At 43.6% G+C, this 12263-nt stretch overlaps 1 protein-coding gene across 1 annotated transcript; it reads left to right on the forward strand.

The window, feature by feature from the left end:
* The first annotated feature begins 10321 nt into the window (after nucleotides 1-10321).
* LOC129074806 (olfactory receptor 1361-like) lies at nucleotides 10322-11257 on the forward strand. The gene has a single exon (XM_054578673.1). The coding sequence runs from the start codon at nucleotides 10322-10324 to the stop codon at nucleotides 11255-11257; it is 936 nt and encodes a 311-aa protein (XP_054434648.1).
* The last annotated feature ends 1006 nt before the right edge of the window (nucleotides 11258-12263 follow it).

The following is a 12263-nucleotide window of genomic DNA, read 5'->3' on the forward strand; positions in this document are numbered from 1 at the left end:
GAACACACAAGGGCACATGCACAGGACAATGCCCAACTCAGCCGCCAGGGTGATGCTGACCTATCCATATCCCAGACCCCTGAACTCATCCCAGGTCCATAGCAAATGTGCCCCCAAATCCGTGCATCACCACCATTGGGCTGTCATAACCCAGAAGTAGCTATAAAAGAAATTTCATGCCACCAAGGCTTAGATACAAATCTTAGAGTTATTTGGGGCGTTATGTGGGCTTGAGGACTAAGAGTACCCCAAAAGGGAGAAATGGGGACAAGCGCTGTCTGTGACAGGTGATGGGCACCTAAGGGGAATGAAAAAATTGAGACAATTCTTCCCTGTCATGGAGGCCCACTTGAACTCAGTCTGATCATTTTCCAACTTAGAAACCCATGCGTTCCAACTGCTGAGACCAAATGGACAAGAGTCATCAAATTACCCAGGTGGCTCTGAGGACATAAAAGGGGTCTCCTAGGACAAGGGCTTAGGCTCCAGCACTCCCCATAAGCTCTACCAAAACTTCCTTACAACGGCACTGTGGCCAAAGATAATTCTACTCAATCTTAATTTCTTCTTTCTCTTCTCCACAGGGGTCAGGACTACCCAGGGCTCTACAGCTCTCCCAGCCTCTTCCAAGACCTTCTCATTTTCCCTCACAGGAGCCCTCCCTAGCGGACCCTCCTCTGCCTCATCCTGTCTTGGCATCTACTTCTTGAAAGGCTGAGCAAACACACAGTGGGTAGAGGGTGCCATCTGCAAATCCATCTCAGAAGCTTGGCCAGGTCTTGTTGGACACTCTGAGTCTTCTGTGCTTCACTGGACTTCAAAAGAAGCTATAATTGAGGTATCCAGGATCCCAGGAATATGGTTCTTCAACGAGACAAACTCCACCCATCAACTGCCTTCCTCAAAGGGTTGTGCTAATTTAAATACTCATTTCCCTATATCCCTGTCGATACTGAGTGTTATGCATGTTGTGCATTTCCACAAGTCTGCCAGGCCAAAGTTACATTTCATTTTTTTTGTTGGAATTTCTTAAACCATGAGGGGAATTGAACTATTTTAGTATTGAGGTAAAGTTCACTTAACATAAAATTAACTGGTAAAGTGACCAGTTCAGTGGCATTTAAGGCATTCACAGTGTTGTGCAACCATCCTCTCTATCTATTGTAGTTCCAGAGCACTTTCTTCACCCCAGATAGGAGACCCCACCCTCATAAAACACTCATTCTCTATTCTCTCTTCCCTCCAGTCCCTGGGAACCACTAATCTACTTCCCGTCTCTGTGGATTTGCCTGTTCCACACATTTCATGTACATGGGATCATATAATATGTTACCTTTTGTGTCTGGCTTTTTTCACTTACCATGATGCTTTTGAGGTTTATACACCTCGTAGCATGTGTCAGTACATGAAAGGATGCTAAAATGTAATCATTAGACTTTCACGTATGATACTAATAAATCTATAGTTTCTCTTTATTTTTTTTGGTAGTGTTTTATTTCTTAATCTGCATGGTCATTACAAAGTGTTGCTTTGTTATTATTTAAAATGTATACAAATGTCTTATACATCCTTGTACATGTATAATATATCTCATAATAAAAAGATAATACAAGAATGATGCTTTACACCAATACATTTATAAACTTAGGCGAAATATATTCCTAGAAAAATATAAATGATGGCAATTAGGAGAACTGTGTGAGGTCCCAAAGTGCCTAATTTGAAGGGGACTGAGGCATCATTGTCCTATGTACAATGTTTGTTGTACCTTGTATCTTCTTCAATAAATGTCTCTATTTTTCATATCCACATAGCTGGATACCCTCTGGACAGACTGCATATACCAAAGAGAAGTATGTTTGTTTACACACACACATGAGTTTTTTTTAGCAACACTGTTTATTATAGGCCTAAACTGGTAACTGTCCAAAAATCTATCAATGGTAGGATGGAAAAATAAATAATGGTGTATTCACACAATGGAATACTATACAGTAATAAAGATGAACGGACTGCAATTATATAGAAGAATATGAATAAACCTCACCAATGTAATGTTGACAAAAGAAGCCAACAACAGAAGAGCACATATTGCATGGTTTCATTGATATCAAATTCAAAAATGGGCAAAACTAGCCTTGGCTGGTGTGGCTCAGTGGAGTAAGCACCAGCCTGTGAATCAAAGGGTTGCCAGTTCGATTCCTGGTCAGAGCCCATGCCTGGGCTATGGGCCAGGTCCCTGGTAGGAGGCATGCAAGAGGCAACCACACATTGATATTTCTTTCCCTCTCTTTCTTCCTCCGGTGCCCTCTCTCTAGAAACAAATAAATAAAATCTTTTTTAAAAATGGGCAAAACCAGTGTATAGTGTTGGAAGTCATTGAGCTGTACAATTAAGATTCTGTATTTTTCTGTATATATGTAATTTGTGTAATATGTTATTTAAAAAGGAGGGTAGAAGGCCAGAATGATGGTTGGTGATATTATGCCACTGACTGAGGAATCTGATTGATGTCCCAACAGGTCTGAAGAAATGACTTCATGGCGATGATCATGGCGGTTTCCAGGAAAACAAGCTACATCTGCAGCCACACACCTCCTTGGAGCTTCAGAAGCTGCATCAGTTCCTTTCTCCACTGTAACAGAGCAAAGCTGAGAGGCCTCTCCACAATCCTATGAGTTGGTGAGCTCTATAGTTTTGCATTAAAGAAAAAATGCTCAAGGTTATTAGTGAAAGGCAAACCAATGCCACAATGAGATACCATTTCACTCCTATTAGAATTAGTATGTTAAAAAACAAACAGGAAAATTAAGATGGTGGAGGAGTGAATGGAAGTCACACTTCCCTCCTCCCAGGACCAATCTGGAATTACAATTGTGGAGAAATCACCTGGAACAAGTAACTGAACAATAGTGAGAGCCTTATAGCCTTGGACAGACAGAAGAATCAGCTTTAGGACAAATTAAGTGGTAAGGAGTGCGGTAGAGACTCGAGAAGGCAGGCAGGGCACCCATGGGCAGCAGCACCAGAAGGATACTGAAATGGCCAGTTGGATCCCCCTGAGAAAAGCGGTGTCTAAACCATAAGCAGGAATCTCTAGCCCACAGCACCAGAGCCCAGAAAGTACACAGATAACAGCCAGCTGCGAAAAGCAGCAGAATTGCATCTGCCAGAGACAGGTGGCTGGAGATGCAGAGAGACTTTTAAAGCATCAACGCATAAATTTTCATTTGTAGCCACTTACTCTGGTCTCCAGCAAATAGGGCAGAGTGGGCTAGAGATACCTGAGGAGAGAGACTGGGGAAGGAGGCTTTGGGGAGAGAACTGGGAGAGTGGCCGGTGGGAACCCAGTGCTGACTCATCCCCCATACATCAGGGCAGCACCCATCTTGCTCAGGCAGACCACTCCTCTGAGCAGCAGCAGTGTAAGAGGACACAATAGCCCTGTCTCCAGGAGGGACTGGACCCTGACCCAGTAGTGCTAAAGCCTGACTGCTGAGTACAGAGTGGCAGTCACAGATAGTAGATCCCTGGCTAAAGGGCACACAGAGTGGTCTACAGACACTTGGGGAGAGATTGGAAACAGAGGCTTCAGAGAAAGAATGGAGAGAGTAGCTGGCCAGATGCTGATGCTGACTCCTCCCTCATATGGCAACAGCCATCTGGCTCAAGCAGACCACTCCCCTGAATGGCAGCTGATGAGAGGACCCAATAACCCCATCCCTAGGAGGGACTCTGCCCAGCCCTGTGGTGTCTAAGCCAGCCTGTTGAGTGCAGAGTGACTAGATTAACAGCTGAAGGAGATAGCCACAGACAATAGATTCCTGGAAGTCTCGAACAGACTGCTTAAGGTCAGACAGAGTCAACATCTAACATCATCAGAGGCAGGTACAGAAAGAAAGAACAGTGGTCTCCTACCATAGAAGTTCACACCACAAAGTCAGGAAATCAAGAGAGATCAATTTAAGAAGCAGAAGCAAAAAAGGAGAGTCTTACAAATAATGGGAAGACAAAGAGACACTCCTCCAGTTGAAGGGAAAGAAGGAATCCCCAGAAAGAGAACTAAATGAAATAGAGGCACAGAAACTATCAGATATTGAGTTCAAAACAACAGTTCTAAGGAAGCTCAATGAGCTCAGTGAGCTCAGAGAGAATTACAAAGAACTACAGGAAAACTACGAGGAACTTACTGCAAACTGTATCAGCATGAAAAAGGACACAGAAACTAAGAGGAAAAGAAGAATACAATTTCTGAATTGAAGAACACAGTAGAAGGAATCGAAATGAAGCAGAGGAATGAACCAGCGAACAGGAGGATAAGGTAGAAAAAAGCTCCCAGAAAGAACAAGAAAATGAAAAAAGACAAAAAGAATGAAGAGGCATTGAGGGAAATGCAGGACAACCTGAAACATAATAATATCCATGTAATAGGGATACCAGAAGGAGAAGAGGAGGAGGAAGGGATAGAGAGCCTGTTTAAAAAAGTAATGATGGAAAACTTCCCTCACTGGAGGGGAGAAAAGTCACGCAGGTCCAGGAAGCACAGAGCGTCCCATTCAAGAGGAACCCAAAGAGGCCCGCTCCAAGATGCATCATAATTAAAATGGCAAATATCAAAGACAAACAGAGAATCCTAAAGGCAGCCAGGGAGAAAGAGGTAGTAACATATAAGGGAGCCCCGGTAAGGCTAGCAGCTGACTTCTCAACAGAAACATTACAAGCCCGAAAGGAATGGCAAGAAATATTCCAAGTCATGAAAAGCAAAGGCGTGCAAGCAAGACTGCTCTACACAGCAAGGTTCTCAATTAAAATGGAAGGCAAAAGAAGGAGTTTCCCAGACAAAAGAAGGCTAAAAGAATACACCTACACCAAACCAGCAGTGCAAAATAAGAAAAGGGACTGCTTTAAAAAGATGAAGAAAAAGAGCCTATGATTACCCAGTTCCTTTCACAGTCACCAATATTTGATATTACCAATATTTTTAATACTTATTAATCTGATTGTGACAATGATGTGCTATTTTAATTGTTACTTTATTATTTGTTAAAACTAAAGCTGTTTTTGTATATTTCTTGCCTATTTCTATTATTTTAAAAAAGCTTTAAATGAGTTGTTGGTATCCTTTTCCATTTTTTGATTAAATATGTGTAGAATTTCCCCCCTTAAAAAAATCCTATTAACCCTTTTTTAAATGTGTTGCAAATACTTTTCTATTCTATTATTTGTCCTTTAACTTTTTTTATATGTATATTACTATATAGTCTTAAATGTTCAGTCATATTGTCAATATTTTACTTTATAGCTTCTGGGTTTGAATATTTTACTTCAGGGTAAGAAAAATATTATTTTGTATTTTCTCCTAAAACTCCTTAGATTTTACATATTGGTTTTTAACTCACCTGAATATTTTTTGTATAATGTGTGAAATAGGGCTCTATATTTGTTTTATTTCAAGTAATAGAGGTCCATGCACCTTATTTGTTGAATAAGCCTTATTTTCCCCATTGATTTGAAATATCAATTCAATCACATATTACATTAAAAACAAACAAACAAACAAAACCAGAAAACAGTAAGTGTTCACAGGTATGTGAAGAAATCATAACCATTATCTCCTGCTGGTAAGAATGTAAAATGGCGCAGCCATTATGAAAAACAGTTAGGCATTTCCTCAAAAGTAAAATATAGATTTACTATATGACCCAGCAATTCTACTCCTGGATATATACCCAAAAGAGTTGAAAACACACCCTCAAACAAACCCTGTATGCAAATGTTTACAGAGGCACTATTTATAACAGCCAAAAGGCAAAAACAACCCAAATGTCCATTAACAAGCGACAGGATAAACAAACTGTGATATTATGTGGTAATGGAATATTATTCAACAATTTAAAAATTGAATTATTGATAGATGCTACAACATGGATACATCTGAAAACATTATAATGAATGAAAGAAACCAGACCAAAAGTCTGTATAATTCCATGTATCTGAACTTCCCATAATAGACAAATCTATGGAGACAGAAGGAAGATCAGCGATCACCTGGACCTGGAGGAGAAGTGGAAAATGGGGGTGAGCGCTAAAAGTACAGAGCTGCTTTTTGGTGAAAATATCCTAAAATTGATTATAGTGGTAGTTGCACTAGAAACCTTTGGATTACATACATGCGATGCAATATTACTCAGCCATACAAAGGAATCGAAATCTTTTTATGTGTGTGCTCAGGGCCACTTATGTTCATTAGTTCATTAGTCCTGGAGCCGGACTGCCTAAATCAAACCCCAGATCTGCCACGTCAAGCTGTGTGATGATGAGCAAGTGAGATTCTCATTCCTTTCCTCATTGGGCTTTTGTGAGAGTTATGGGGCATTGTAGGCTTACCACAGCTCCAACCACATAACAAATACTTAACATACTGTAACCATTATTAGTCCTAATATATTTTAAAACCTCTTCCTAGGAAAAATTGGGTGCATCCTATTCTCTGTCAACCAGGACAGACAGGTCTGAAGAAAGAGGATGCTCTTGAGACAAAATTCTTTCCCACCAGGGTGCTAGGCCCAAAGGCCCCTGAAGGGACGATGAGTTCATTGTATTCATTCTAACAAGGTTCTCTGGGCCTTGTGCCCCGGGGGCTAGAGACTCTGGTATAAACCTGATGCAGTGGTTCTTCTGTGTGCTCCCAGAGAAAGCAGGTTCCTCCTCCAGAGCCACAAGACAAATTGGAGGCAGCAGCAGTCCCACCGCCCTGGAATCACAACACCTGAGGGCTAAGAAGCCCCAGCATCTGATAGAGGCACACAGCCGTTGGTCAAGTAAGTCTGTGAGATAAACGAGTAGCAGGGAAGTGGTCTTACTTGCCGTGGAACTTCCCCTCAGAGACTGAGGTGCTCTCTGCTCAGTTTCACCCACCAGGACCCCAGGTGCTCCGCACAGAGCCTTGTGTGCGGGCAGCATTACTGGGAGCTGGTCAAGAGGGCAGACGCCAGAACCGGAGCCTGGACGGGATCCTAGTTCCAAGCAGGAGTTAAGTGTGGCTGCCTCGTGGGGCGGTGGAGAGCTCAGTGGAATGATATGTGCCAAGTGGTTATTAGCTCAAAGGTGGACCACATCCAATAAATGCCACTGTCCTGCTCAAAGCCTGTGCAGGCGCTGCAGGGGGAGAGCGTTCATGGGACTTTAATCTAGATCAATGATCCTCCAGGTGGGGGTGGGGATTTTGAGCCCTCCCAAAGCGACCTCAAGGCATTTTTGCTTGTTGCAAGTAGAATGAGAAGGGGTGCTCCTGGCACCCAGTGGGTTGAGACCAGAGATCAACGTCCTACAATAATATACGGGGCAGTCCCCACTACAAACAAAGGATCCGACGCCAAATGTCAGTAGTGTCCGGGCTGAGAACCCCTGGGCTCCACTCAAAGGAGGGGGATCAGGCGAGCAGAAGTGAAGACAGCGCAGGGGAGGTGAAGCAGCAGGTGCAAAGGCTCTAAGGCAGGAGACAAAGCCAGGAAGTTGGAAACTGAAGATGTCGGAGTGAGAGGAGCCGTGGTGAGCCACAGCAGGGCGATGCGGGGTAAGGCCGCCATCTACCTTTCACTGTCACGTTGGCTGCAGTAAGGAAAAGGACCGAGGGGGGCGAGAGTCGCCATGGAGAGCCACTCCATGAAGGGTCCCCCAGGTGGGAGAGGATGGTGGCCTGGACCGGGGTGCTCACCCTGGGTGCTCACTCTGGGAATAAGTTTTCTACTTCTGTGCGAGAGATGAAGATGATGCTTTAAGTCTGCAAATTGGGAATCGACAGGGTGTGAGCGGCGAGGGAGGAGCTGGTTGCGCTGGCCAGGGCGGTGCCGCAGGCGCGCCCTGAGGAACTGTGCAGCGCACGCCCCCCAGGGCCGGCCTCAGCGGCTCCGGCAGGGGAGCTCCCGCTTTGGGCCTCACGAGACTGGAGTGCCTGGGCAAGGAGGTGTCTGGGAGTGATGTTCGGGAAACAACAGGATAATCAGTAGCTGGCAATTCAGTCACTGAATGAAACGTGTAAGGGAGTGTGGAAGATGACAGAGTCCTCTGTGTCAAGACATCTGCCGCCTGTATTATAAATATTTTCATGCCTCAGGTGAGCCTTGAGCCCAACGCGGCTTCCCGTGTGTGGGCTGAAGGGTAAACAGCACTGCTGGATTCTGGGCATAGCACTCCAGAGATTCGAAGGCCGGACATGTTGTCTCACAGGGAAATGCATGCCCTTCTCTCCTCTGCCTGCAGTAGAGTAGGACGGTCACTGCAAAGCTTTGGAGAGTCTATTATTTTTCACATATACTTGCTGCTGTTTCCTAGGAGAAATTTCTCCACCCCTGACACCAGGCTTGGCCATAGACATGCGAGTGAAGGTGAGAGCAGGGTGTTTCCTGGCAGAAGCACGTAGGAGCCGGCATTCAACTCACTTTCCCTCTGCTGCCACAACCGGCAGATAAAGGTTTGTCCACCTGCCTGAGCCCTGGAGGGAATTCATCACAGAGGAGCACGGCCATAGCCCCCTGTGATGCACATGTAGCCTGAGTAAGAAGCCTTCACTGCTGTCAGCCACTGAGACCGGGGCATGTATGTTACTGCAGCATAATTTAGCCTAAACTGACTGATACAGAGCCAATGGGCTGTCCAGGGGAGGCCAGGCGCAGGGTTAGGCAAGTCTTACCTGGTACAAGGGGCCAGAATTTGTGGGCAAATTAAGATCCTCTGTCTCTAAGATTGGTGTTAAGAAACACATAATGAGCAAAATTGGCTCCCTTTGGAAAAACCTGCCCCGGGACACAATGAATCTGTACATGCTCTCACAGCGCAAGGAGGAGAGAGACGTCAGTGGTGTGACAGATGCGTCACTGGGGCATTTCGGAGCGGCGCCTTTTCAAAACAGCATGTTACAGAGCTCCACACTCATTGTTTCACTTAATTCTCTCAGGAAACTGAGGCTTTGGGCTTGTCTGTCACTGGCTCATAGAGCTAGTAAGTGTCAGGAATGGCATTCAAACAGGGTGCACCTGGACCCAGAGCCCTTGCTCTCAAACACTAAGAGATTTAAAAAATTGAGGTGTAATGATATACAACATTGTATTAGTTTCGGGTGTACAACGTATTTGCATACATCGCAAAAATGGTCCCCACAGCAAATTTTATTAATATCCATCACCACACAGTTACAGATATTTTTAAGATGTACTCTCTTAACAACTTTCAAATATATGATACAATATTGTTAACTATGGTTGTCATGACATACAACACGTCCCCAGGACTTATTTACTTTAAAATGGAAATCTGTACTTTTTGACTCTTTTTATCCGTTTCACTCAACCCCCTCCCCCACCCCCACCCCCGCCACACACACACCTGCCTCTGGTAATCACCAGTCTGTTCTAAGAGATCTTAATGCTCAGAAAAACACATAAGGCTCAACATTTTACATATTAACCCATCACATCTTCACAAGAACTCTATGGGGAGATACTGTTATTATTCTCATTTTACAAATGGGAAAACTAAGGCACAGAGAGGTTAAGTAACTTGTCTAATATCACACAGCTAGTAAGTTGCAGAGCTGGGATTTGAACTCAGGCTGTTTGGCTGTGTAGTTGATACCATTATAACTCTATTTTTATTTTTTTAAATCCCGGAAACATTTATGTTGTTCATTATATTTTTACTTCTTTTTTCCCATCTTTATTGAGGTATAATCGACTGATTAATATTCTATATGATTAGCCCTTACCAGTGTAGCTCAGTTGATTGTCATACTGCAACGTTGCCAGTCCAATTCTTGGATTGTGAGTTGGGTCCCAGGTCAGGGTGTGTAGGAGCGAGAACTGATCAATGTTTCTCCACATCGATGTTCCTCTCCCTCTCTTTCTCCCCTTCTCTTTCTCCCACCCTTTCCCTCTCTCTAAAAACAAATAAATAAATAATTATATACGATTAGGTACAAACCTTGATGTGTTGATACACTGTAAAATCACTGCCACAGTCAAGCTAATTGACGTCACTATTTTGATAGCATCACTGAGAGCTCCCGCTAATAAAAACAATTGTCCGTGTAATATGTCAGGTGGGAATATAAGCCTCTTAGACATGTTATTCTTACTTAATCTTTATAACAATCCTAACAGGAAAGATTATTAATCCCATGTAACAAATGAGGAAACTGAGGCTCAGAGGAGTCGAGATGCATCTGGAAAGAGTAATGGGAAGGACAACAATGAGGTGACTCGTTTCCTCCCCAGGAGTCCACCCACGGTTGATGCCTTGCTTCTGGCTTTAGAGCGGCCTGGACATGGACAACCAGACCCAAGTCTCTGCGTTCATCCTCCTCGGCCTTTCTGAGCAGCCCCTCCAGCAGCAGGCGCTCTTCGGGCTGTCCTGCAGCCTGTATCTGGTTGGGTGCCTGGGGAACCTGCTCACCATCCTGGCCATCCTCTCGGACCCTTGCCTCCACAGCCCCATGTACTTCTTCCTCAGCAACTTGTCTCTTCTTGACATTTGCTTTACCTCCACGACCGTTCCTAAGATGCTGCTGAACCACCTTTGTGGGAACACCACCATCTCCTCCGTTGCTTGCCTGGTCCAGATGTATTTCTTCATTGCCTTTGGGGGCGCCGACAGCATCCTTCTCTCGGCCATGGCTTATGACCGCTACCTGGCCGTCTGCTACCCGCTGCACTACATGACAATCATGAGCGTCCTTCGGTGTGCCTTGCTTGTGGCGGTACCCTGGGTCTTGGCCAACCTCATTTCCATGGTTCACACTATTCTGATGACCCGATTGTCCTTTTGTACTAATAGGATCCCACACTTCTTCTGTGACCTGAACACCTTAATCAAGCTCTCCTGCTCAGACACACAAGTCAACGAGATGCTGGTGTTGGTGCTTGGGAGCTTGGTCATTCTAGTCCCTTTTGTGTGCATCATGGCCTCTTACACACCCATCGCTGTGGCCGTGTGGAAGGTGCCCTCTGCCTGGGGGAAGTGGAAAGCGTTCTCCACCTGTGGGTCTCACCTTTGTGTCGTCTGTCTCTTCTACGGGACTATCATTGGGGTCTACTTCAATCCCACATCCACACACACCACACAGAGGGACATGGCAGCCACCATAATATACACCATGGTGACCCCCATGCTGAACCCCTTCATCTATAGCCTGCGGAACCGAGATCTGAAGAGGGCCCTCGGGAAACTTCTCAGCAAGAATCACTTTGCTAAGCCTCTTTGAAGACTTTTCTTAACCCAATTGCCTTTCAAATAAACTAATGCTTCCCAATGTTAGAGCTCACAGTCACTTTTCTTTCTTATTTTTCTTTTTTAAAGGTGGAAACAAAATTATTATTCATGTAAGTACCTTATTTTTAATATATTTTGAATATTTGACATAACATGGTGTAAATTTAAGGTATATAACATGTTATTTTGATACACTGAGATATTGTAGTATGACTGCTGTTGTGATATTTAGTACTTGTCGCATCACATAATTGTCTTTTCTTTTTGTGGTTGAAATAGTGAAGTTCTATCCTCTTAGCAAGTCTGATGACTGTAGAGCCATATTGTTGTCTATATTCATTATACTGTGCATTAGATTTCTATGGCTTATTTCCTACTCATTGAAAGTTTGTGTCCCTAAACGTCAACCTTGTCCTCCCAACCCCCATCTCCTGGCAACCACCATTCTCTGTTTTTCCATGAGTTTTATTTTTTTAGATTACACATGTGAGTGATATCACACACTACTTGTCTTTCTCTGACTTATCTCACTTAGCATAATGTGCTCAACGTGCTCAAGGTCCATCCATGTTATTGCAAATGGCAGGATATCCTCCTTTCTCATGGCCAAATAATATTCCATTTAAATATACAAGTATATACCACTTCTTTTTTTATCCATTCGTTCATTGATGGACATTTAAGTTGTTTCCACATCTTGGCTATTGTGAATAATGTTACAATAAACATAGGAGTGTATATATCTCTTCAAAATCCTGTTTTCATTTCCTTTGGGTATATATTCAGAAATGGAATTGCTGGATTATATGGTAGATCTATTTTTATTTTTTCTGAGGAAATTCCATATTGTTTCCCATAGCGGTTACACCGATTTACATTTCCATCAACAATATATAAGGATTCTCTTTTTACCATATCCTTGGAAACACCTGTTTTCTTTTATCTTCTTGATGATAGTAATTCTAAAGGTGTGAGGTGATATCTCACCGTGGTTTTGA

This window comes from Pteronotus mesoamericanus, unplaced genomic scaffold (assembly GCF_021234165.1).
Source record: "Pteronotus mesoamericanus isolate MK-2021 breed Mesoamerican mustached bat unplaced genomic scaffold, CSHL_Meso_final contig_502, whole genome shotgun sequence".
In the NCBI taxonomy this organism is placed as follows: Eukaryota; Metazoa; Chordata; class Mammalia; order Chiroptera; family Mormoopidae; genus Pteronotus; species Pteronotus mesoamericanus.